The 25,857-nt window shown below is 41.7% G+C and overlaps 3 protein-coding genes across 7 annotated transcripts; all 3 read left to right on the forward strand.

The window, feature by feature from the left end:
• Window positions 1-6,206: 6,206 nt before the first annotated feature.
• Window positions 6,207-11,343, forward strand: LOC146270830 (serotransferrin-1-like). The gene is made up of 16 exons (XM_084708244.1): window positions 6,207-6,344; window positions 6,449-6,591; window positions 6,754-6,856; window positions 6,981-7,166; window positions 7,448-7,574; window positions 7,705-7,760; window positions 8,072-8,235; window positions 8,428-8,587; window positions 8,668-8,828; window positions 8,903-8,999; window positions 9,245-9,409; window positions 9,536-9,686; window positions 10,252-10,319; window positions 10,441-10,622; window positions 10,850-11,042; window positions 11,134-11,343. The coding sequence occupies exons 1-16, from the start codon at window positions 6,305-6,307 to the stop codon at window positions 11,175-11,177; spliced, it is 2,040 nt and encodes a 679-aa protein (XP_084564370.1). The 5' UTR covers window positions 6,207-6,304; the 3' UTR covers window positions 11,178-11,343.
• Window positions 11,344-15,777: 4,434 nt separating this feature from the next.
• On the forward strand, window positions 15,778-18,033 carry LOC146270831 (uncharacterized). 2 transcript variants are annotated; one of them, XM_084708037.1, is made up of 5 exons: window positions 15,778-15,907; window positions 16,063-16,220; window positions 16,352-16,405; window positions 16,507-16,998; window positions 17,133-18,033. In XM_084708037.1, exons 2-5 carry the CDS (start codon window positions 16,076-16,078, stop codon window positions 17,774-17,776), a joined length of 1,335 nt encoding a protein of 444 aa, XP_084564163.1. In that variant the 5' UTR covers window positions 15,778-15,907; window positions 16,063-16,075; the 3' UTR covers window positions 17,777-18,033. The 2 variants fall into 2 exon arrangements, with proteins under 2 accessions (XP_084564163.1, XP_084564166.1); XM_084708040.1 differs by having other exon boundaries at window positions 15,794-15,945.
• Window positions 18,034-19,143: 1,110 nt separating this feature from the next.
• LOC146270832 (uncharacterized) lies at window positions 19,144-25,767 on the forward strand. 4 transcript variants are annotated; one of them, XM_084707832.1, is made up of 15 exons: window positions 19,144-19,187; window positions 19,310-19,466; window positions 19,572-19,625; window positions 19,710-20,219; window positions 20,322-20,618; window positions 20,704-21,615; window positions 21,790-21,902; window positions 22,077-22,572; window positions 22,741-22,863; window positions 23,173-23,349; window positions 23,445-24,101; window positions 24,291-24,497; window positions 24,598-24,699; window positions 24,789-24,851; window positions 24,968-25,767. In XM_084707832.1, the coding sequence occupies exons 2-15, from the start codon at window positions 19,310-19,312 to the stop codon at window positions 25,666-25,668; spliced, it is 4,569 nt and encodes a 1,522-aa protein (XP_084563958.1). In that variant the 5' UTR covers window positions 19,144-19,187; the 3' UTR covers window positions 25,669-25,767. The 4 variants fall into 4 exon arrangements, with proteins under 4 accessions (XP_084563958.1, XP_084563955.1, XP_084563957.1 ...); XM_084707829.1 differs by having other exon boundaries at window positions 19,710-20,618; XM_084707831.1 differs by having other exon boundaries at window positions 19,710-20,618; window positions 23,176-23,349.
• Window positions 25,768-25,857: the final 90 nt, after the last annotated feature.

A 25,857-nucleotide genomic window follows, 5' to 3' on the forward strand; every position in this document is an offset into this window, starting at 1 on the left:
AACAAGACTAAGGAGATTATTGTGGACTATAGGAGGCGGCAGGAGGAGGAGCATGCTGCTTCAGGTCAGCTGCAAGCAGGTCAGCTGCGTCAGGTTCCTCGGGGTGAACCTCAGCAATGATCTCACCTGGTCTGCTCACACAGTATAGTTAAAGCTGCCCGGAAATGCCTGTTCTTCCTGAGGAGACTGAAAAAGTTTGGCATGGACTCAGTCATCCTCATTAACTTTTACAGATGCACAATAGAGACCATACTGACTGGTTGCATTACAGTGTGGTATGAGAGCTGCACAGACAGGGACCGCAAGGCCCTACATAGTGTGGTCAGGTCTGCTGAGTTAATCATCGGCAAGAAGCTCCCAGCCCTACAGGACACCTACCACACATGATGCCTCAGGAAAGCTTGCAGGATTCTATGAGACTGTTACTACCACCCATCCTTCAGTCTTTTTACCCTGTTGCCTTCTGGCTGGCAATACCGAAGCATACGGTCTCGCACACGTTGACTGGAGAATAATTTCTGTCCAAGGGCCATCAGGCTTCTGAATGGACTAGGGCTGCAACTAACAATTATTTTAATAATCGATTCATCTGTCGATTCTTTTTTCGATTAATCGATGAATCGGATGAAAAAACAAAAAAGCATAAATTTCCAACCCTTTATTGAAAAAACAGAACTGACAGTGCAAATTCACAGTGCAATAAATCTTCAGAATGTGCACAAACAGACACACAATTTTGAAAAAGTTGTTAATATCAGCGTGGATTTAATGCTATTTTCCAAGATGAGCAATTTATTTGAGTTTTGTTTAAATTTTATTGATAATTGAAAGGTTGTGGATGTAGGCCAGACTTTATTGGAATAATCTGGTGTATATTTAAGATTTATTTTTCCTATACCTCCGCTCCGGCCTCAAATAAACTGTTTTTTTTTAATACTCAAACATTTCTGCGACTTATTGAGCGTCGTAATAGTCGCGCGACACAACAAATCAATAATAAAATCTGTTGCCAACGCTTTTAATAACCGATTTTTATCGATTTAATTAATTCGTTGTTGCAGCCCTACTTCATTATAGTAAGGCTATGATGTGCCATGTCTAACCTAACAGGGAATAGGAAGGGTCTTCAATCTGTGTTGCCCCCCTGTTGTACAACACCTGTTCTGGGCAGATGTCACAGTAAATAAAAAGATGGATCTAACAAAGCTGATCAAACAAGGAAGGCCATTGCCCCCCGATTGTCTCGAACCTTGTTTTCCTCACCTCAGTTCCTTATCCCTCTCTTCTTAAAATGAAAGAGAACCAGGTAAGATGAGCCTGAACACTGGGAAGTAAGGTGAATGGAGAACTTGAGAACTTGTGGGTTGATAACCCACAAGTAGACTGTTGAGGTTCAAGTCCTTACTTTGTGTAAGAATAATTGTGGTACCTGTCAATTCACCTGCGTTGCACTTCCCGGCTAGTTCTGAGAAGCCAGTCAATGGAAGTTAATGTGTGACAAGGGTGGCCAGATATCAAACAGCCCCCGCAGTAACAGCTTAGAAGCAGACTTTGGACCAAATACCCTCCATCGTAGAGTCTGACCACAGTTGCAAGTTAACATGTTTTCTATATTTACGCAAAAAGTCGTCTCAGATCTCTTTCCTTGTCTTTCATTTCTTGCAATGATCAGAAAAGGGAGCATAAATCTCACAATGAAAGAAACAGGTCTTCCAAAGGAGAGATGGAGAAGGTGCTTTATCATGGCCCAGATTCCCCAAAAAGTGCAAGTCGTAAAGCTTCAATAGGTACAATTATAAAATTAAATATGAGAAGTATCATTCCCAACTCTTGTCGGAACTTCTGTACTTTCCTCCAAATTTTTGAATGACAGTGATTTCTCAATATAAACCAAGGAGGAAGGCTCACCAGAGAAGAAGGGCTGGAACAGGATTGTTGGAACACAAATTGGGTGGAAAACTGCGGGCCTCTCCAAAATGTTTAATTTACTGGATTGGAGCTTTGTGTTGCTAAACAACTCTCAGATGGCCTTTTTTGATGCTAATAAGGGACAGCACTTTTTACTGAAAATATTATACCTATTGTCCCTTTAAATGCCCCAGAACTCAGAGAGCAAAAAAAATAGGCTTTGTTTAAAGGCCATTGAAGTACCTTGGTTTGCACTGATGATTTAAGAAACAATACATCAGCATCTTTACACGTAAATCAAGGACCAAAACATGACACAGAGAGAGCACTCTGGATAAACCCGTGGAAATATAATTGAGAATAACTATCCACCAGGGTGGCCTACTAGATTAGTGTTTGACCTCTACTTCTCAATCAACTACTTAGCACCCCAAATGGATAATACAAATGTCCACAGAGAAGGATTAGACCTGTAACCAACAGTCAATACATGTTATCACACAGCTTTTGCTAAACTATCCCAAAAAGCTCTGATGAATCATGAGCAATTGTGCAACAGCACCATGGCCTTTATCGCTAGCCATGTATCAGCAAGTGCAAATACCGCTGAGTCAGAGGTCAAAGTACGCACCTGTGTGTATTTATGAGAGAGATGGAGAGAGACTGACATCAGGGTCATCAGTGTTGTTGTCCAAGCCAACATCCTTGTGCTATACATACGTATCTGTTGGAAACCTCCTGTTCTTTGTAGTCATATTTTGTGTGCCTCATTTCTACAGTTTTTTATTACATGCTTTTTTTAAATGATCATGAGGAACATCAGTGTTTATCTGAATTAAGATCAAGCAAAACATTTGATTTATTTTAGTTGAGTGATGTCATACATTGTCACTTTTTGATATTTATTAAAATTGTCTTCTGATATATGGTATAAACCAGAATTAAGGCATATTGTCTCTTTAATTTAAACAAAAGAAAAATATCCCTATATGCACAGTTAAGTTGAGGAATATTACCAGTAGCCCTAGAGATCGGCAGGTTTCATGCCATGCCATAAGAGGACAGGCTTTGTTTGTTGTGTGGGCTGAGTTTTGAGAAATTACAAAGTTAGAAAATGAGAATGAGGTTCATTTTTTGTTTTACTGTCTTGTCAATGACACAAAGGATGTACTTTTATGTTTTAGACAGGAAACATTTTTGTTGCACAATAAATTCAGAATTAATTTAAATGTATCTTGTAGGAAAAGGCAGAATGTTTTAAGACCAAGCAGTAAATAAACTTGTAATATAATGAAATGTATTACAGTAACATGGTTGACCACTGCAACTGTACTTTTTGGGTGTCTTGTAAACCCATGAGGTTTGGACACCTTTGTGCATTTCACGAAAATAATTAATCAATCAATTCACAATCAAGGATACATGAAAGCACAATAATGGATGCCTTTATGATGCCAACTTAGTTTATTTCCCAGATGGTTTTGATGTGTAGGCCTACCCAGTGATCACATGGTAAGGGTCTGTGTGTTTGCAATCAGATGCAATGCAATGTTGCAAAAGATTGTACACTGACTGTTTTATTTATTTAATAATCCATTATTATTTGATTATCACATACTCGATAATTATGAGTTTTGCTTTATCTCCTGTTTTAGGTCATGTTCCTTGCAATTTTGTCATTTTATTTGTATTCTTTTATCATTTGCAAGTGGTGCTGTGTTGCTATTCAGACATCCATTTGCAGACACTGTCTCTGCACTGAGTAGTTCCTTCGGTGGCCGGCTCCTTCACCCTAAGAGCGTAAAGGAGCAGTGCCGCAGGTCCTTCCTCCCTGCTGCTGTCAGACTATACAACCAGCACTGCTCTACACACACAGACACATAGGACTCAACCACTCAATAACTCATGGACACCTAAAGTGCAAACTACTGTGCAATATTTATATTTGTTTATTTATATTTGGTCTCCATATGCAACTGGTGTTATCTTTTTTATATCTTTTTTTAATGATCTCGTACTTGCTTTGTAAATTGTGTGTATACTTCTGTCCACTTTGCCGGTGAAATGCCCGAATGTACCCATTGTGGGACGAATAAAGGTATATCTTATCTTATAAGAATTCAAAAGGGGCCATTTGACATTTTGTGCTCACTGCCTGTATTGTATAATGCTACACAATGAACTGTTAAGAATGGCAGATCCGATTAAATGTGGTATAGATAAACAGAAATGAATACTATTGTGGGCTCTGGCTATCTGCTTTATTTATACTACTGCACAGTTCCCATGATGCAATCGTTGATTAAGATGTCAATGAAACACACAAATAGATTCCTTGAACTACATTCATCACAGGCACAGAGCCTGTGTCAGAGACCAGCTGGAAGTCTTTGACTACAAAATCCAGAATGGAGGGATTCATGCCATTTATTTGAGAGGTGTTCAGTAAGTTGGTGGTTCATAGCTTTTCAAGTATTCTCGAAAAAGAGATTACATTTTTGATTGGCCTATAGTTAGAGATCCAGGATCCCATTTTTGTTTTTTAAGCAGGGGCTTGAAGACTGCTTGTTTAAAAGCAGTAGGGACTTGGCCAGATGTACTATATTAACTGATAATATTAGCATGGGTGTTCCAATAATAGGGATGAAGTCTTCAAAAAGTTGACTTATTGACCCCCTACAACCATGCCTGTAGCTGGCAGTAGTTCATCATAGGACACTTATTGGTCCAAACCACTTTTATTCTGGCAAAAACTAATAACTTGAAACTTGAATTCTCACATGGTCGGGATCTTGGGAATCCAGTTCTCGATAGGTGGGAAGGGCTACAGGACCAGATAATTTATCCTCTTTAATGAAGTTGGAGATGCCATACATATTATTCTAATGTAATAAAATTGTTTAAAGATTTCAGGATGAGGTTGATTCGGCAAAAAAAGGATCTTAGCAATACCTTGACCAGGCATGAGGAAAGTGTGAATTATCCAAATCTGGAGGCAAAATTTGACAGGATTTTCTGCAAAGCCTTATCAGGTCTACATGGTTCTCAGTTAATTGTTCTCAGTTATCAAATCATTTATCAAAATGGCTTTTGTGGATAAGGATCTGACATAATTGGACAGAGTCCAATATTCCAGTATGACTTATTTATAGTAGAAGCTTCAATGGCAATGTGAGTGTCCTCACATTCAAAACCGCTGTTAAGAGCTGAATTAGCAGTATGGACATCAAGGGAAAGAGGCTTTGTAATTATAAGATTGTTATATTTTTTACTGATGTTTTAATTAATTGGGATAGTAGCGGGGAACCAACAGTCTCAATGGGAAAAAGCACAAACACCCAGTGATTACACTGAAAACTGAGGCGATGGGCCCAAAACAATCCGCAACAGACCTGTTAGGCTCTATGAGTCTGTGGCCTGGCTTTTTGTGAGTGTTAGGCCAACTCTAAACGATATTATACCCTGATGAGATGGGATAGGAGTGTATGCTAAATGAATGAAATGCCTAATGAAAGCACGGAGAAAGACTGTGGCTGTGCATTAGTAGAGATTAAATGGAAAGGACTTTAACTCAACGTGCTTAATCTTTACACATAAACACACACGTAGACTTTTAATCTTTTATACGTAGATGTTATTTCAGTACAGTGTTCATGAAGCATACTTACTATTAACAAGGCTTTTCTATTAGACTACTTTAAGAGATTATTCCATTACTTCAATACCCAGAGAGAAATTCACAGACCTCAAGAGTTTATGTATTTTTGAACTGGTAGTGGAGTAGAATGTAACAAAGGAACATCATGTAGGCCTTTTTGACATCAACTCATGAGGTCTGTGAATTTCTTGTAGATGTTTTAATTGGTGTTATTTGTAGAAATCAAATGTGGGTACTTTGTGTAAAAGTTTGAGAACTATAGCTAAGAAATCCTGTAAACAACAGGTGCTGAAGCCAAAAGTGTTACAAGCATTGCCGGTCTATTTTGTAATTATAATGATCAGATACGTTGATCCAAGCGACAGAATATTATAGCCTAGGCCTACTTGAAGTTTACTGAACTACAAACATAGTTACATATATTGAAGTTGTCAATATAATGTCAATCTACAAAATCAGCACATTTTAAACCCTACACATTTGATCAGACTTTGTGAACCTTTCGTGGTGTTGCTTAATGTGTGAATTTCCAATATTGTGAAAGTTTCAGATTACAACTCTCTCTCACGCGCGCGCGCGCACACACACGTATACGGCTCAGATCGTGTATTGGGAAACCAAACAAACTATGCCCTATTCGCTAAATCAGCTCTCAGTGAGATGTGCAAGGTTCTCTATAAAAGCCCCCGTTGTCTCCCACAGTGTCTGCTTGATTGACTTGGAGATCCTGCGTCCAACATGAAACTATTTGTTGTCTCAGCTCTGCTTGGGTGCATCGGTAGTTATACATTTCGTTCGCATTGAATATTTGGAATATTAACGTCAATTGATGGGTTGTGCACTATGTTGGCAATTTATATTCTAATAAACGTTATTTTACAGCAACTGCCGTTGCAGCCCCGGCAGATGTGAAATGGTGCGTCAAGTCGGACAAAGAAGAGAAGAAATGCAGAGACCTCGCCACCAAAGGACCGTTTTCCTGCGTAAAAAGAGATGGGTCGATTGAATGCATCAAAGCGATTCACGTGAGAGAGAAATTATTGCCTTAAAAAAAGATTGTCCAAAACTTTAGAACGTCCCTGCAAAGGTTATGCATGTTCCCCTATAGCTTTAAAGCTAAAAGCTGACCTACTGTATCGTATTGTCTCTCTTTCTTTCTCTCTAATACTCCACACGCCCCCTGGTAGGCTGGTGAGGCAGATGCTATCACTCTGGATTCAGGAGATATCTACACAGCTGGCCTCAAACCCTATGAACTGCGTCCTATCATTGCAGAGTATGCTGGCAAAGGTAGGTTTGTAATGACGATGAGGACATAAACAGAATAACAATGGATGGTAGTTTTGTGTTGTTTATTTCTTGGTATTTTCATATTTTTCCTGTACCATCTCCCCATGATTTCTTGTACCATCAGAGAACTGTTACTATGCAGTTGCTGTAGCCAAGAAGGGCACAACATTTGGGTTCAAAGACCTCCGGGGAAAGAAGTCATGCCACACTGGTATTGGAAAATCAGCAGGCTGGAACATTCCAATTGGAATGCTACTATCCAAAGAAATAATGCAGTGGGAAGGCCCTGAGGTCAAACCTGTTGAGGATGGTGAGTGGGTACTGAGTGCTTCGAAAAAATGTTTTACCCGTCTATGACACTGACCCTATTTATTATATTTAATGTGAACATTTCCTCAATTCCCAGCCAGCTTTCAGTTGGAATTGTCCATGTGTAGTCTCTATTACCTTTGTTATCTCTTTCACATGTTAGCAGAGTGTTTGTAGGTCCAACATACTGTACTGTGCATGTCCTGCACATGGAATGCTTCTGTTAATGGGTGTCTTCAACGTTTTTTTGTGTGTGTACTGACACAATACTTTAATCTTCAGTGGTTAGTACGTTCTTCCTGGAAAGCTGTGTCCCTGGAGCCACCAAACCTTCACTGTGCAAGTTGTGTAAGGGAGACTGCTCCAAGACCCACAGTGAACCCTACTATGGTTATGCTGGGGCCTTCCAGTAAGTGTACTGCCTCTAGACAATTTCCATTTTTCTTCCTCTAGTCTAAACAATGCTACAAAGCTATCCAGCTCCCAACCCTGCCCCCTGTTTTTTTTTTACGATGCCATTGTCTCTTTGCTGCCACCAGATGTCTAAAAGATGGGAAAGGAGATGTGGCCTTTGTCAATCACCTGACTGTTCCTGGTGAGAGTTAAAGCACTGCCATAGCATGCATCCATTGTCCCAAGGCTACTGTAATTGTTACATCACTATTGAATTTCAAACCCCATAGGCTGTTTCTAACCCTAACTTTAAGGTTAAACACAAATCAATTTTCATGCCAACATGTTTGTCACTGCACTGTCAATAGTCACTGTATTTGAGTCAAATCAAATAAGAATAGATCTTTTACAATATTTAATCTAACACAGGCAACTAAATTATGGCTTTTAATGAAAGAATCTAAAGCTTTTGATGTCATAAGCCTCACTAGTGTTATGGCTTCTATCTTGCAGACTCAGAGAGAGACAATTACGAGCTTCTGTGCAGTGATGGCACCAGAGCCCCCATGGACAGCGCAGAGACCTGCAATTTGGCCAAAGTGCCCTCCCATGCAGTGGTTGGACGAAAGGACCCCGAACTAACAAAACATATCTTCAAAAGCCTGACCATTGTCCAGGTACATGTGGCTCTGGATCTAAATACCTGGGTCTAATTACCTGGGTCATCAGACTTGATGATTGACATACCGCAGGAGTTCTCTGTGTGAATGCACAAGAAACAGGACAGGTTCAGGACTGGTTTCAAAATGATACGTTTTCATGAGAAATAGTTTGGTGAATAATATGTATCATGTTTTTTGCCCTAACAGAAAGAACAATCCTTCAACCTCTTTTCCTCTGAAGGATATGGTGCCAAAGACCTGATGTTCAAAGACTCCACTCAGAGTTTGGTTGAGCTGCCATCCACCATGGACTTCTTCCTGTACCTCGGAGCAGATTACTTGAGCACAATCCGTTCTTTGAAAAAAGGTTTGTCTACACATACACATAAATACACATGTATAACTTTTGATGTTACATTGATGTCCCCTCACATGATTCCACCACAGAGCAGATCAAAGAATCTACAGACAGCATTAAATGGTGCACTGTTGGCCATGCTGAGAAAAGCAAGTGTGACAAATGGAACGTTAATAGCATGGATGACAATGGTGTGAAAATCGAATGTGAGACTGGGATCACGACTGAGGACTGCATACAGAAGATTATGGTAAATAAAAATGCTCTGATAAAGGTGTCAGTTTAAATATTTTCTGTTTTGTAACTCATTTTTTCTGTCCACAGCGCAAAGAGGCAGATGCCATGTCGTTAGATGGAGGAGCGGTTTACACTGCTGGGGTGTGTGGCCTGGTCCCTGTCATGGCAGAGCAGTATGATTCAGGTATGAAGCCAAAACATGCACACTGTGCATTGTCCTATTGTCTTTTTTGTTTTACATGATTCAAATCAAATTATTATTATTACTCTTAAAATGTCAAATTAACATGGTTGTTATGCTAAAATTCTTTTCTCAACAGTTTTTTGCACATCTTCTGGAATTAGGAGGTCCCATGAGTTTGTGTCCCATCTTGCCATAATTTCAGATGATGTATATCTTAATACTCATTTGTTTACCTTTCCTCTCAGATATTTTGTTGTCCTACTATGCGGTCGCAGTGGTAAAAAAGAGTTCTGGGCTGACCTGGGAAACCCTGCAGGGTAAGAGTTCTTGCCACACAGCCATGGGCAGAACGGCTGGTTGGAACATCCCTATGGGCTTGATCCACAAACAAACAGGAAACTGCAACTTCAGTAAGCAGGTTTTTATATTATACTGTATCTATACATTCTCCTCATACAGAAACCAGAGCACAATCTGACTGTGCTTGTGCCATGAATGTTACCCGACTTCATGAAAGTTCATTTTTATGTTGACAGGTGATTTTTTCCCTGAGGGTTGTGCCCCTGGAGCTGAGACAGACTCAACGTTTTGTAAAAAGTGTGCTGGTAGTGGAAAGGCTGTGGGGGATGATTCCAAATGTAAGCCTAGTTCTGAGGAGAGGTACTTCGGCTATGATGGGGCCTTCAGGTTGGTGACACCAGACAATAGTGATACGCAGGATTTTTTATACCTGCACCCATCCAACCCATTATGAGAGCCAAACCAACTCACAAAAATATGTGTTAATCAGCCACCTGGTCCAAAACCACCAACTTAAACTAACTCAATATTCCGAATGGTGTTCTTTATTGTTGAATAGCAGCTAAACAAGTAAGTGGTAGCCTGTTCTTTCTGACCAAGAGTTTTGGTGCTGGTGGTGTTTAAACAAAAGCTATGGATACCACTTACTAGGGAAAAACTGATAGAAGTCAATTCAACACTTTAAAACAAATGCATGTGTGTGTATTTAGGAGAGAGAGAGAGAGGGAGGGACAGGAGGGGGAAGAAAAGGTTGAGCGTAGACTGGTAATGCAAACAAAATGTTTCTGTGAGTTATTAAAACGTATTAAAAATTATATTTTCTTGAAAGCTTATCCAACTCACCTAACCTGCGGCTCAAGCCGCAAACAAGTTTCCACGGGTTTTAATCAAAAAACAAATGTGAATTGAATAATAACAGTGAATTCCTTTGGGGGGGGGGGTTCTATTATAGATGTCTAGCTGAGGACGCTGGAGATGTGGCCTTCATCAAACACAGCATCGTGGAGGAGAACACTGATGGTAAGAGAATCTGGTATTTGCCTACTGTTATTTTATCTTTCTCTCATCTGCCTCCCAATGTCTCTTTGTCTTCTACCATAGTCAGTCATATTATTCTTTCACTATGATTCCCCTTGTCTAGGTAAAGGTCCATCATGGGCGAAAGATCTGAAGTCGGAAGAGTTTGAAATAATCTGCCCGGGTAAAGGGCGCCACCCTGTTAACAAGTTCATTGATTGCCACCTTGCCAAGGTGCCCACACATGCTGTTGTGACACGGGATGAGATTGCTTCAAAGGTGGTAGCCATACTCACGGAACAACAAGTGGGTGCAGATTCTTCAGAACACTCCTTGATAGATCTGTTATTTCACTGTTGTGCCATAGGTTAAATTTGTGGTTGAAATGGTTCAACATACAGGTTGAATATCTAGTTCCTCGCACACGTTTGATAAAATGTTTATACATAAATATGGGACATCTTATAAGTGCATGTTTATGTTCCACTTTTTTGTACCATTAATTTCCATGTAATTTGTCTTTCTGTGTTTAGGCCAAGTTTGGCTCTAAGGGCACTGATCCAATTTTCAGGATGTTTGAGTCAGAAGGTGGAAAAAACCTTCTCTTCAAGGACAAAACGCAAAGCCTTCAGGCTCTTCCTATTCGGACAACGTACACAGATTTCCTTGGAAAGGAGTACGGGGTTTCCATGAAGTCTCTCAGATTGTGCCCTGACTATACTTCAGGTATGTAGACTCCCATACATGACAGCTGACAGAAACTCACATTCACAGACATCCTTAATGAAACTATGCTTTGTTCTCCTCTACTGAACAGATCTGGAAAAATCCTGTGAATCAAGACGTTGCACGTCAGCATAGATGAACTGTCATCGCAACATGCACACAAGCCTGATTAAAGCAGATAATGTATATGTGAAGTTTAGAAATTGATTCATTAAAACGTATTTTGGTACATTGGTAAGATAAAATCAACAAACATGTACTATATTTTCAAATAAAATGAAATATAGCATGTGTCTAATAACTTCCCATACTTTCAACACAACTACATTATAACAGAGAACACAGAAAACCACAGTGAACACCTCACAACACAAAATTCACTTTAGTTTAACCATTTCAAAAAAGTATCTGAATAAACTAGTAAAGTGCATTAGCTATACAGTTATGGAGTATACAATAGGGTCCAAAAGTCTGAGACCACATTGAACATGTAATAGGGGAAGACTGAGAATGGGGGATGTCTTCCACTGACTTACATTCACTTTATAGCATGAAAAGTATAGAAGATAGAAAGACGGTGTTGGTTTCACAGCTATGAATAGCAAGTCAGCCTGCTGAACAGTTTGACATGAAAACTGACTAAGCATCAGGGAGGTTAATCTGCCTTTGACTTTGACAGGAAAGGTATATGTAACACTATTATTAAGGAATTCTAAAATATCTGTCACTAGATTCACTCAGGGGTATGTTATCTCTAGGCTAGTATAGGAGGACTGCAGTAGTGCTTAATTATATCAAAATATCCACCAAACCCTACAATATCGACAGCAAACCAATCAGACAATGTTTAAAAAAGTATGAAGTTATATTTATAAAAGTATCAATACATCATATATCATTTCAGGATAAATGTAAAGAAAATAATAAAAGTGTGTAATATGCAAGTGTATGTTATATTTAACTATAGGTTCAAATTTTAAATGTATTGAGTAGTCTGGGGGGACGCTGATAAGGATATTTTGTGTCAAGTTTAATGGTTAAGTTCAATTATCTAGAACATTCAGTGTGGTATAGTAATGGTTTAAAATATATAATGTAGTGCTGTAGTGTCAGTGAGTGAAATGGCAATAGGAATCTTAAATCATCATCAATTGAATTTATGGCTTGTAATATGAAATATCAATTAAGACCTTAACTACCACTAATAAAACAGGTGGCATATGCTGTTCAATAAAGATAATCAATAACAACTTTTCCATACAATTCACATGAAATATACAAACAATCACCCTATGTTGGATCCAACACCAAAACAAATATAATGTCTTTAAACCTGAGATCTAATTAAAAAAATAAAGCTCGGGCTGATATATCAAATATCTGGTCAATATCAAAAAGGAGAGGGGAAAAATCTGTCTGATCGCAAAGTCCCGTCCTACCACGCTCCTGTGTGAGATGGTCCAGAGGAGAACGTTCTACTGTTTAACAGGAATCAGTCAGTCCATGGAACGCAGGCTAGCGCAGCAAAATGGCACACCTCGATCCTTCCCTATTAGCTGTCGATGCACGGCATTCAGGGGTGGGGGAAAAACGCCTGCACACACGTTTGTGGCGATAAGCAAAATTACATTTAGAACTTCATCGTCAACACAAGAGCTAAATAGTTCATTCCCTGTACTTTGTAATTTGAACATACAGTGTGTATTTATGTCAAAAGACACAGGTAGGCTACTTCTCTCCATCCTTTACATGTCTCCTAGCTCGGTTCTCAAACTTTTTAGACCCCGTACCACCTCAGAAATTATTTGACTCTCCAAGTACCACCATTATGACCAACGTCTAGGATTACAGTAGCTCCTGACTGAATTTTTTTGGAGCGCAAGCAGAAAATTTAAGGGTACACCCATCGATCTGCAATGCAATTATTAATGTAGAGAGGGTGTGTGCTTGCGTCGGTTGCATATGGGTCCGTTTTTTTACTGACATTTTTACAACTGATATACAGCAACGCACCACACAAACTTTAGTTTAAATACATTATTTAATGTGACATTACATACTGTACATGCAAGTCTCAGCTAAATGACTAAAATGTATGATGCAGCGCTTTTCGAACAGTCCTCCTACACCACGACACAATACTTTCTGAGAATAACTGCGCAACAGCGCAAACACTATGGGGGGCGCACACCCAATAAATTCCAAATTTGTAGGTCACACATGCGTGAGTCCTTTTAAACAATGCTTGCACTGCATTTGATCGCAGTCTGAAGCCCTGCCCTATTGAGCTACACAAAGTTCACGCAGTAACTATCGGGTATGTTTGCATGCGCCACTACCCAGGAACAGTCAGGTCCTAGCCAGTGCCACATTTATTTTCGTTTCGAAACTAAAATATTATAGGAAAGGCAGAACTTTTTAAAATCACATTTCAATTATATCATAGTTAAGGTATTTAAATATTTCTGATATTCCTCCGCGTACCACTAGAAGGGGCCCCGCGTACCACAGTTTGAGAACCACTGTCCTAGCTCATTCACGTTTAGCACCATAGCCATGTGGCTGACACAGCTAGTTTACATGCACGTAAAACACGGTAATTACACAATACATAAGTATACATAAGTTTATGACAAATTTCATGACAGGGAACATCACACTTGCAATAGTTGTCACCTATCCTGACTGGTTTAAATGACTATTAATTTCATTCATCACGTAATCTGCCGTAAACATTTAACTCTAACCTAGCTAAGTGTGAACAACGTTTTAACATCATAGCTAGACAACATCAACTCACCAGGATAAGTTCAAAATAACCAACAGTTCTTCTACAAAATCTTCCTGTAGTCAGTCTATAATTGTAGTCTGTGGTAAAAAGTTCTGTGTTTCATCTAAGCGACTTATTTGGCATCAATCAAATCAACATCTTGACCTTAACTCTGTTTTAGTCTCTCCGTTAATGGTGCGAGAGCGGGAACGCAAAAGGGGAGGGCTTAGGGAGTGTCTCACAATACACAGTACTAATACTAATGTGACTTGAGTTAGGGTTTCTCCACTTCTAGCAAGTGAAAGTAACAAGGGTTACATATACATGGTGGGAAAATGTGATTTGTAAATGGTTAATCAGCCTTCCATAATTTATGACAATTTTCAATTCACATCCATTTTCTTTGCCTCCATTTCCACTTCACATGTATTTCCGTCACCTTCATTTTAATCCAGTATTTTTTGTTAAACTCAATACACAGGATGTCACTTCCATCACTAACCGGCCCTCCCTCTGACATCGCCGGTGTTGTATCACCCGATACATGACTCTCTGGATATTGGCACCCCCTCGCGGGAGCGTCAAATAATTCTTACTGTACACTGAGGGCACTAGTATGAGTAAGCACAGTAAGTTTTAGGCATGTGACACTTTCCTAGTCAGGGTTAGCGGGGGGGTGCATTTCGTGACAAGAAGGAATACAACAAGCCTGTCGTGAGATGCACCCCCCTTCTATTGTCTGTTCTGTATATCTCAGCATCAAATAATTCTTACTGTAGCCTACACTGAGGGCACTAGTATGAGTAACCACAGTAAATTTCAGGCATGTCACACTTCCCTAGTCAGTGTTAGCAGGGGGTGCATTGCACTTAGCCTACATCTAATGGAAAACCTGCCATGAAATGCTCTCCCCCCGCATACGTTTCTATCCTTCTACGCCAGCATTATCTACATTTAATAGCATACATTGAATACCAATACATGTGTATAGGGTGGACAGGTCTGAAAACAGATTAGTCCATGGTAGGTGAGGGATTATTATGTTTTATTTGTTCATTTATTTCGTTGACTTAAACAATAAGAATAATATTTCCGATCTTAAAAAAGGATTGGATGGTTCTTTTGATGTTAACTAGGCATGTGAACCTTTGGTCCCTTTTCAGGACAGCTCATAGCCTATTCTGGATCAGAAGGCTGTTGTTTTCGACCAGTCTGAGTAACCCACCCTACGCACAGGCTAACTGCATTAAAATCGCATGCCTTTGAACCTATACATTTTTATGAAGAGCCATGCCATGTGAAATACTTTGAACCTGCTAATAGGTCAATAATCATGATCATAGGCCTACTGCGGTATATTTCCTCAGAATGCGATGTCGTGGAGCAAGAATGTTGGTTCGCGTTCGTTACTATAGCGTTTGAATGACGAATTTTAAGGATTTTGTGTTGAAAATAGCATACGATATTTACACAGATAACAGACATCCTTCTTTTGAATTCAACAACATAGACGGTATAATGTGAGACTTCTGTCTCCCCTTCTTTTGGATGCGATGTCAAGACGACATCCTTCACTCTTTGAATTGCGCGCGCTCCCGCGAGGGGGTGCCAGTCCAGAGAGTCATGCATCGGGTGATACAACACGTGTTATGGATTGAGTGGGCCGGTCTGACAGTAACTCCGGGGCCACTTTTTTTCCCCCAAGTCCGTCGCTGTAAAGATCTAAGATGGAAAAAGCTATTTAATAACAGCATTAATTTGCCGATCTAACTGTCAAAAATAACACCAAAGGTTTTCGCATAGGTTACAGAGCGCATTTAGATAAATTCGGTTATACCAAAGACGCGACGTGTAGGCGGTAGGGCGGAATTAAATTGCAAAAGTAGGCTACAACATCCTTGTATGGTATTCTCGTTCATCTAATCATTAATTTCCCGTACTGAAGTTTAGAACCTCAAATCTGTCGGAACGGCACAATGACGCAAATCGAAGCACAAGGCTGAGAATATTTGAATGTGCGTCATTTGAATATTAATTATTATAAACATTGTGCGGAATATAAACATTTGACATGTAAATATCCCTCTTCACCTGGGTACGTTTTGAAACTCATCATTACTAGCTATAAAGCAAGTAAGCAAAGCAAGCAAGTTAAAACAACTTTTTAAATTAAGCAAACCTTCTGTTTTAAATTGGTTATAGTTGGTAGTGTGATGAAGTGCTTTACTATGGCAACTTTTTACACTACAGTACAGGCACCAACATGATGAAATGTTTGGCCCCCGTGCTTCCAAGCGGCCTATTGAGCTTTCTTGCGGGTTTCATCCGAGGATATCTAAGAAAAAAGCCTGATGACATGGCGCTTTTTGCCATGTACTACTGCTTGGAACTTCAGAAATACAAACATGGTAGGCTACTATTCTATTAAATAGTCTGCAGCTTAAGCTCAGTTACAACGAAAACAAAATATTTACTTCTGATTGGCTACTATTGTAGGCAATGACCTACAATCATACATTTGGATCTGTCTCTCCTATAGAAAACCCAACCTATTCAGTTGACCGGCTAATCAAAGAATTCCATAAACACAGAGGTAGGTAATTTTCTCATATTAAATCCTATTTGTTATTGGCCCTCTGGACAAAAGGACCAGATTTCTGATTATAAAAATGCAAATATCTCTGTTCTCCATAGCACACAGGCTCTGTGGTGCTGCTTATGAGCAGGAAATGCTGAAGTTTGGATACCAAGCCTCCTCCAATGAGAATGTGGATTTTGAAGCACTACAGATCTCAGCTAAGGAGAGTAAGATGTGGAGTGATGTTAAAAACATTACTACCCACACTACCGGAGACTGGGGAGCAACTGGACTCAGTGCCACAGTGACAGCTCGTCCATCAACCTCAACCACCAACCAACCAGCTGTTACAGACCTTGCTGCTCAAGCCGCCTCAAAAAGCCCAACTCCCCCCATTGCTACAACCGAACCAGCTTCCCTAGCTGCTTCAACCTGCCCATCACTCCGTGCTGTCATAACCTATTCTGGTGCCTCAGAAGCCCCAGTTCTCCCAGCAGCTCCAGCCTCCTTGGCTCTGGCACAGGGAGAGAACCACACCCAGGGACTTGCTTCCCAGCAGCAGCCTAAACCAGAGATGACCACCTCAATCTCTGGAGCAACACACCCAGGTGAGCAAAGCACCAAAGATGAATGTTGATATATGACTTGCTGTAAAGAGTTATTTGTCAAGTCAATGTTGCCCAGATAGAACGTTAACAAAAACTGGTCATCTGATCACTGTGTCTCCCCGTGTTTCTGCTAGATTCCCCCTCTGAAAGTAGAAAGATACCAGGTAGCAGCCGCAGGGACATTCCTCCACCCTCTCACCAGCCTGCACAACATCATCATCACTACTACTTTGCTCACCCTCCCCACCCTCCACCCACACCCGGCCAGGCTGTATCACCAGGTTTTTTTCCTGCCGGTCAGCCTTTCCTCCCAGCACACCAGCCTCAATGGTGTCAGGCTCCTCCAACACTGGGTCATCATTATGGTTACCCACCACACCTCAGCCCTCACAACAGCTTCACTGGATACATGGCACCAAACGTGGCTCCTAGCCACTGTGGTCACATGCCCTCCGGGCATCACCACAGCCACCAACACCCCCACCCACAGCCCGGGCAGAGGCCCAGGGTGGCGACTGGCATGAGTGAAGGCAAGAGCAAGAATGTGACCCCACCCAAGTGGCTCAACTTGCCCTCCTTCCTCCACCACATGCTGGACAGTGGCACCCCGTTGCCTCATGGAGGACCCAAGGGAGAATGTAACGGTTCCAACCACCCCACTGCCCAAGCTTCTCACTGGACCCAATGTCAGCAGAGGCAGGAGACAAAGCCGTGCAGTGCACCTGTAGAAAAGGTTGACGTTGGCAACACCAAACCCCAAGAGGGCCTATCTTCATAGGGGCCAGGCACAGAGCCAATCCTTCAGAGATTGCATCACTAGGCTACTATGTGATGTATCTCATCCGATTAATTAAGAAAACAGAAATACAGTTAATTTGGTGAATATTTATTGAAGGCAAAGTCTTTAATGTTTAATCTAAGCCTGGAAGCTTCCGTTAATGATATTGTAATGAATGCAGCTTGGGTGAATTTTTATCTATATCAATAGCCCTACTTTTGGCCATGGCCAAAATATATAAACTATATGTCAAGCCATCCCTTGAATATAACTTTTGTGTTGTGTTCATGTGTTTTGTTACACACCCAATGTTGCAAGGAAACCCCAATATTAATGGGGGCTTTCAACAATACAGCCATAAAACCTTTTAAAAGGTTCTCCCAACCCATTTATAGTTTCACACAAAGGGTAAAAAGTTCAACGAAAGCAGAAAAGCATTTAGACAGACAGGGAGACAGATAGGTTTGTAGGCCATGTCCATGGGCGTCATTAGACCCTTTTTACTGGGGCACGTGCCCAGGTATAAATCTGCTGTGTCCCAGTAAAATCTAGAAACATTTCAAAAGTTTGAGTTTTAACAATTAATACTTAATACTTTATTAGTCAGTGCATTACTTTATTGATAATCCCGGAAAAAATCTATAGTATCCCAATCAATGCTTGTAAAAGTTTTAAACCGAAAACACAAACCGATGCACGCAGAATTCCATGTGGCGTTTCTGAGCTTACCAAATAGCCACTGCAGCAAGTCCAGGTGACTCCGCACGCAAGTCAGAATTAAGGTAGGCTTAATTTTTTACAAAACTAAAGATAGTTTCTATTTTGACTAAAATATAAAAACATTATTACATGAAGCAAAAAAAATACAATACTTGTGCTCAGATGAATGCCAAAAAAATGTGCTTGCTTGCATTAATTCTACTACTATTCTTCTATAAATAGTAAATCTAATATACTATTTCTGTCCCTGCCAAAGCTGATATCAAACTTGCGTCCCCGTTGTATAGTGGGTTAAGCAAGGGGAGTTTGTATATCCTAATTGTGCGCAGCAAGCTTGAAAGAAAAACAAGGGATAAGGGCCTGTGCCCCAGTAGAGTTTTATATCTAACAACGCCTCTGGCCATGTCAATTTAGCAGGGACAGGGATGAGGAAATTACAGTGAAGGCACACAGCAAACCTTTTTGTTACATAAAAAAATCACCTACAATAGGCATTACAACGTGTTTTAACTGGATGCGACGCGAGCGACGGGACGCTCGGCATAAGACACAATTCACAACATTAAACATAAACATTAAAGCCTAGAACGGGAATATCCGTGGATAAAAAGCCTTGCATTATGACGTAGGTAATTTTGATTGTAGTGATTTGATGTTGTTGGGCTGAGGAGTCCACTGGCCACTCGTTAAGGTACATTTCTTAAAATGGTCGAGAATAAATGGTTACATTCTTTTTAAATTTCATTTTCACATTAGCGCTATTATTGTCCATTCCACGAACGACTAATAATTACAACTGTCGTATTTTTGTAGATGGCCAGGTGCTTCGAGCCACCCCCTACGCTCATAATTCCGTACGGACTTAAGAGTTGGCTGGAATGTATATGCAGAGCCGTATTCATTGAGCGACCAAAGAAAATAACGGAATTTATTTCGGCATACTGTGAGGAATTACACAATTTCAGTGAACGTAAGGACTCTTCAATTGAACTTGACCAGCAAGATGTGTCAACTATGTAGAGTACTTTTTAGTTTAGCAGGGCGATATTTATTAAACAATCATTTTTTACTTCAGAAAACATTCTAGTGGACACTAAGGATGTTATACATATGTACCAAGAGATACGTGGTAAGAAATATAAACAATATTTTAAAAATAAATTAAAATAATTACAACATGATGACTTACAATATGATGAATGATTCTTTATAGAGGCAAAGTTTGTTAGAGGGTGGATATCACAGAGAGCACCACCAGCTGGCGAGGTGATAATGAACGATGAAGGACTAATGCCACCTAGGCCGTCTGTGTGTGGGATGCCCATGACCGATATTGGCATACTGGGTTCCTGTCTTGCTGAGGAGGCTTTATTAGCCACCCAGAATATCGAGCACAGAGGAACCTCAGGGGAGCCCTGGGTTAGTCGAGAGGAACAGTCTTACCCAGGGACAAAACCACCAGATCCAGACCACCAGGAAGTTGAACACAGCCCAACCCAACCCTCTGTGGAGGAGGAGAGCCAACATGGCTCTGCTGTCCAATCAGCTGCCTTCTCAAGGAACGTGGGTCAGTCTGCTGTCATCAGCAAGCCTAGTGCTGCGACCGATAATGTTATCGCTGTTCACTCTGAGAATCTCCCAGAGACCACCATCTTCAGCAGAGACAGCCGTCCATCCTCAGCCCTGTTATCCAGACGTAGTCCAACCAGGATTCCTACAGCCAGTAATATGACTGAACTATGTGACCCTACAGAGGTCATGTCTAATGAAGAGGTCTCCTACAAGATACCTTTGATGAAGAACCTTTTTCTGACATGTTCTGCAGATAGCTTTGGTTCTTCAAGATCGACAGATGACCAGTTGTCTTCGAGGGACAGCAGTGTGATCTCATGGGAGGATGTTTTGTCACGTTTTCTGTCCACTGGACAGGTTGTTTCCACTGCATCTTATCAGGGTGATACTGAGCTAAGATCCTCTACTGAGCACACAAAGAAAGCCCCCTCTGAAACTGTGGTGGTTGGAGAATGCAGAGAAGAGAGTGTGGAAAGGGAAGGAGAGACACTGGGGATACACTCAACTCCCAAAGCATCACTCACAGTATTTCCGGGGACATCTGAGATGGGTGAGAAGAAAATCAGTTGTATATTTCAAAAACATTTCTTCTGTTAATCTACTATTATTTATGGATGAGTGTTTTTGTTTTGTAGAGTATCCATTAATGTTTGACGACCTGTCAACTGGGTTTTGCATGGTCACCATTCCACCAGTGACACTGAAAAATTCAGATGCATCCCCATTCAAAACAGAGACTTTTGCCAAAGACACTACGGTTTCTGTCGAGGAATTTCAGAAAATATCTGAAGAACTCGTCAAAATAGTTTCTGTGGAGGCATTAAGGACAGTGAACAGAAAACATCATCACGTAAGCTTAGACGTCTCCAACATTGATCCCGACCACCAGGAAGTTGAACACAGCCCAACCCAACCCTCTGTGGAGGAGGAGAGCCAACCCGGCTCTGCTGTCCAATCAGCTGTCTTCTCAAGGAACCGTGTGGTGAAAGTGGGTCAGTCTGCTGTCATCAGCAAGCCCAGTACTGCGACCGATAATGTTATCGCTGTTCACTCTGAGAATCTCCCCGAGACCACCATCTTCAGCAGAGACAGCCGTCCATCCTCAGCCCTGTTATCCAGACGTAGTCCAACCAGGATTCCTTCAGCCAGTAATATGACTGGACTATGTGACCCTACAGAGGTCATGTCTAACGAAGAAGTCTCCTACAAGATACCTTTGATGAAGAACATTTTTCTGACATGTTCTGCAGATAGCTTTGGTTCTTCAGGATCGACGGATGACCAGTTGTCTTCGAGGGACAGCAGTGTGATCTCATGGGAGGATGTTTTGTCACGTTTTCTGTCCACTGGACAGGTTGTTTCCACTGCATCTTATCAGGGTGATACTGAGCTAAGATCCTCTACTGAGCACACAAAGAAAGCCCCCTCTGAAACTGTGGTGGTTGGAGAATGCAGAGAAGAGAGTGTGGAAAGGGAAGGAGAGACACTGGAGATACACACAACTCCCAAAGCATCTCTCACAGTATTTCCAGGGACATCTGAGATGGGTGAGAAGAAATGTCAGTTATATATTTCAAAAAGTTTCTTCTGTTAATCTGCTATTATCTATGCATGGGTGTTTATTGCCCATTCATGTTTGACGAACCTGTCAACTGGGTTTTGCATGGTCGCCATTTCACCAGTGATACTGAAAAAATTCGATGCATCCCCATCCAAAACAGAGACTTTTGCCAAAGATGCTGCTGTTGTCGAGGAATTTCCGAAAATATCTGAAGAACTCTTCAAAATGGTTTCCGTGGAGGCATTAAGGACAGTGAACAGAGAACATCATCACGTAAGCTTAGAGATCTCCAACATTGATTTAGATGACCCTCTGGCTGACAAATATTCTGCTCACGTATTGTTAGAGGAAGAAAGCTCCAAGGCTTTAGCAATAGTAGCAGGAAGAGACACCACTGAAAAGGTGTCCTTTGAAAGAGCAGTTTCAATTCCTCAATCTATATTCCAGATCCCTGGTGAAGAAGAGAGTGTAGGAGCACAAGTCGAGATACCAGAGAAACACACGTCTGAGACTTGCCGGACCAGAGTCTCCCCTGACTCCCTCACCGATGATACAGTGTCACCAGCCCGGTCTGACGTCTGTGGAAATGAGAAAACTTCTAGAGCATCACCAATGTCAGAGCTTCTGAAGACACCCGTGTCAGCATCTTTACAGAGTCCTATAAGTCAAATATTAGAGACAGCTGCTTCTTACACAGCAATGGTGGAAGCAGAGACACATCTCCAAGAATCCGGGAAAGAATCATCCAGCCTGACCAGGTCAGACGAGGTCCCAACATTAAGAAGTTACGTTGCCACAAGTCCTTCTTCCTCTGCCTTAATGGTCATTCGCAAAGTGTCCTCTTCCAAGATCCTCAGTAATGAGGAGAGTGTGGGGAAACCAGCAGAGACACCAGAGAAACAGGCGTCTTCTAAAGTATCTCCACAGACATTCCCTGAGTCTGGTAATGCTCAAGACACACTATATTGTTAAGAATACAATATTGATGCTGTTAAATCAACATAGATGTACAATATATAACCTTCATTATTGGATCCATATGTTTCTCCAGCATGGTTACCAAGATGTCCTGCCCGTGACATAACAGAACATGCTTCATTTCTATCCACAGTCATGACCCATAAAGAGTCCTCAGTCATGATCCCCACTAGTGAGGAGAATGAGGAGAGGCCAGCAGAATCATTAAAGAGACGTACATCTCCAGGAATAACTCCACCAGCATTACTTATATCCGGTACAGTAAAGGTCCTACTGAAGATTCCTAATGTAAAAAGTTAATATTTTTCCTGCCTATTTTTATAACTCAAGCTGGTAAGTGAAAGATGCTGTTAATACTCTGTGAAGCCTTTTGACTTGCTTGTTAAAAAGCATTAACATGAAGTTTTAAATTATTCCTGTCCACTGGGGGATCTTAATTCCTATACTCCCCTTAAATAGAAACACATTGCCAACAACAAACCTATATCCACTGTGATGAATGGTTAATCAATACGTGAGTCTCAACAGAAATGTATTCGTTGTGTTGGGTCATTGTTAACCACAGCAGAGTTGACCACCAGTATGGAGGAGATTCCTAAATCTCTGCCAGTTGGGGTGCTTTCACAGTCATTGTCATGTTCTGTGGCGGCCATCTTACCACCAGTGTCTCCAAGAGTAGCGACATCAGACAGGTCTCTCAGATCCTCTCCCCAAGTATCCCCACAATCATCCTTCACCTTAGGTATAGTTAACATCAATCTTGCTCTTTGTGATTTGCTGTTCTAGCGTTAATGAGGATGATTGCACCCAGAGACTTGAATTTGTCTCTCCATCTAGTTCAGGCTTTAGAATCTCCAACTGGAACAGGCCTCTCACCAACATCCAGTCTGACGAGGGCAACTACTGCTTTGTCAAGTGAAAAAGCATCAGAATTCCTGTCTACGGATGTCATCTGTGGGGTGAATCGGTCGATTGGAGCATCATCCCCATCAGAGCAACTACTCCAGCTACCTGTAGCTGCTGAGGGGGCCATTTTACCTGCATTGTCCCCTATGAGACACACAGAGAGAGCTCCGTGTGAAACAGCTGTGGAGGAACAAAGACTGTCAGTCAGGATCTTCAGAACAGAGGAAAGTGTGGGGATACCAGCTGAGAGACCAGAGACAGGCACCCCCCCCAGAATATCTCCCAGACTATCTCAAGGGCCAACAGTCTACAGATATCCTTCAGTGGATGATGTGCTTATCACTTCATCTATGGTGGAGGAACTGGAGGAACTGGTTTTGGAGATGAAGTCTGAATTAAAAGTGTCATCAAGGAGTGACATCACTGCAAAGGCTCCTTCTCCTGCTGTGACAGAGGCGGTCAACAGAGTGTTCGCACTCAGGATCCCCAGTAGAGATAGTGTTGGGAGACCAGCGGAGACACCAGAACGACACCAATTTCCCAGCGTTTCCCCCAGGATATCTCCACAGACATCTCTTGTGTCAGCAGGTGCAGTACAGTTGATTCAATAATATTTTCCTCGGCACCACAGTGGTGCAGATTTCTCCTTTGCAAAGCTGCGTAGTCATTTGAAGTGTTGTTTCTTCCCTTCCCTATATCTGTGCTATGAAATGTTTATTGGCAAAGGCTGTTCCCTAAAGTCCAGTCTGTCCATATTGTCTTCATCACTGGTGACAGACCGAAGGGAAACTGCTGTCGGTGCCAGGGAGGTTTCTCTAACAAACACCACAGAGAGAGTTCCATCTGAACCAGGCCCTGGGGGAGCAGCACAGAGAGCGTCCTCATTCAGGATCCCCAGTAGAGAGGAGCGTGTGGGGAGACCAGCAGTGACACCAGAGATACACACATCTCCAGGAGCATCTCCACAGTCTTGTCATGTATCAGGTACTGGCATTTTTGACACTACTCGATGACAGTTGTCTGAAATATAGAAAGGTTTGTGACAGCATATTTACATGCTTAGACTTTTCTTTGACCTCCACAGTGAGCCTGCTCAGGGCTCCCTCTGACCCCACCAGTCACAGCAGAGCTCCGGGTAGAGAGTCTGTTCAGAAATCAGTAGACACACAGACCTCTTCTGATTCAGGTTAATAATGTAATGTAATATAACATTACTTCGATGCAAGAAATACACTAAATTCAATGGTTGTAATACTTAACCCTATTATACTATAGGGCTGTTGGACAAAACCACACAGGTCACAAGGCCACAATCACAGAGCGTGCAGAATACATCAGGTATAGATAAGTCGAGTGATGTGGCTTTTGCATGGTTATGCTTTGAAATAACGTAGTCTTTTATGAACTGTTTTGGGTAATTATTAGTTGAGTAAAAAAAAAAGTATTTGTTTCAGAGGATCAAGACCAGAGCTCGATGACAGGTTTTACTGGATTGGACCAAGTCAACATTTCTGAGCCCTCCCTTCAGAACTTTGCCAATTGTGTGTGGACTCTTTACCACTTGACCAGAGATTCTCCTGAGGGCTGTCTGTCCACCACAGTACTCTCCCGGCCTCCCTTCAACGGCTCAGCTCACATCAGGAACTTTGGTCCAGAGCATGTTCTGCTGGCAGAGAGGCCCTGTCAGCAACAAGTCGAGACCCAGAATCCTGCCAGCCAGCCAGAACTGTGTCAACCTTATCAGCCCCAGCTTGTCCAGGCTCAGCCGGGCCCAAGTTGGCCCTACTTCCCCGGGATCCCATCCTCAGCCCTCCCCCTTCCCCCCTCACGCCCCACCACCCCCACCCAAGATATCAGCGTCCCCGACCATTTCCTTTTTCTGGATGGTAACCAGGTCTCATTGGGTCAGAGTGCTCCTGCTTCAACTACAGTTCCCACTGGCCACAATCAGCCTTCTGGGCTGAGGACCAATCAGCCTGCAGGATCCCAGAGGGACAGCCCCCATGGATTCCTCTCCTTGTCCTTTCCAATAGAATACCTGATTGGTGAGGAGGGCCGAATGGTCTCTCCAGCACTGATCCGTGTGCTCGTATCCCAGCCCAATGAGGAGGAAGAGAGACCAGCCTCCAGAGAGACCAGCCTGCAGAGAGACTAGCAGCCAGAGAGACTAGCAGCCAGAGAGATTAGCAGCTAGAGAGACTAGCCGCTGGCAAAGGCGAGCTTATCTGCAGTTTTTCGAAGCCTCTTATTAAACTTGGAGTCATCTAGCACTGTCCTGATTACGTCTTTATTGCTGCTGACAACATTGCCCGCTCATTGACCCATTTCATAGACTTATCGTCAA

The sequence above is a fragment of the Hypomesus nipponensis genome, chromosome 10 (genome assembly GCF_054491055.1).
Source record: "Hypomesus nipponensis isolate SF chromosome 10, ASM5449105v1, whole genome shotgun sequence".
In the NCBI taxonomy this organism is placed as follows: Eukaryota; Metazoa; Chordata; class Actinopteri; order Osmeriformes; family Osmeridae; genus Hypomesus; species Hypomesus nipponensis.

What these genes read in the sequence shown, in the direction of transcription:
- LOC146270830 (XM_084708244.1), top strand. Translation starts at nt 6,305, where the DNA reads ATGAAACTATTTGTTGTCTCAGCTCTGCTTGGGTGCATCG. An exon ending in AGCTCTGCTTGGGTGCATCG is followed by an intron (nt 6,345 to 6,448) that starts GTAGTTATACAT and finishes GTTATTTTACAG; the next exon opens with CAACTGCCGTTGCAGCCCCG. An exon ending in TGCAGAGTATGCTGGCAAAG is followed by an intron (nt 6,857 to 6,980) that starts GTAGGTTTGTAA and finishes TTGTACCATCAG; the next exon opens with AGAACTGTTACTATGCAGTT.
- LOC146270831 (XM_084708037.1), top strand. Translation starts at nt 16,076, where the DNA reads ATGATGAAATGTTTGGCCCCCGTGCTTCCAAGCGGCCTATTGAGCTTT. An exon ending in ACTTCAGAAATACAAACATG is followed by an intron (nt 16,221 to 16,351) that starts GTAGGCTACTAT and finishes TCTCTCCTATAG; the next exon opens with AAAACCCAACCTATTCAGTT. An exon ending in CTCTGGAGCAACACACCCAG is followed by an intron (nt 16,999 to 17,132) that starts GTGAGCAAAGCA and finishes TGTTTCTGCTAG; the next exon opens with ATTCCCCCTCTGAAAGTAGA.
- LOC146270832 (XM_084707829.1), top strand. Translation starts at nt 19,310, where the DNA reads ATGGCCAGGTGCTTCGAGCCACCCCCTACGCTCATAATTCCGTACGGA. An exon ending in TATGTACCAAGAGATACGTG is followed by an intron (nt 19,626 to 19,709) that starts GTAAGAAATATA and finishes GATTCTTTATAG; the next exon opens with AGGCAAAGTTTGTTAGAGGG. An exon ending in TCCAGGGACATCTGAGATGG is followed by an intron (nt 21,616 to 21,789) that starts GTGAGAAGAAAT and finishes CATCCAAAACAG; the next exon opens with AGACTTTTGCCAAAGATGCT.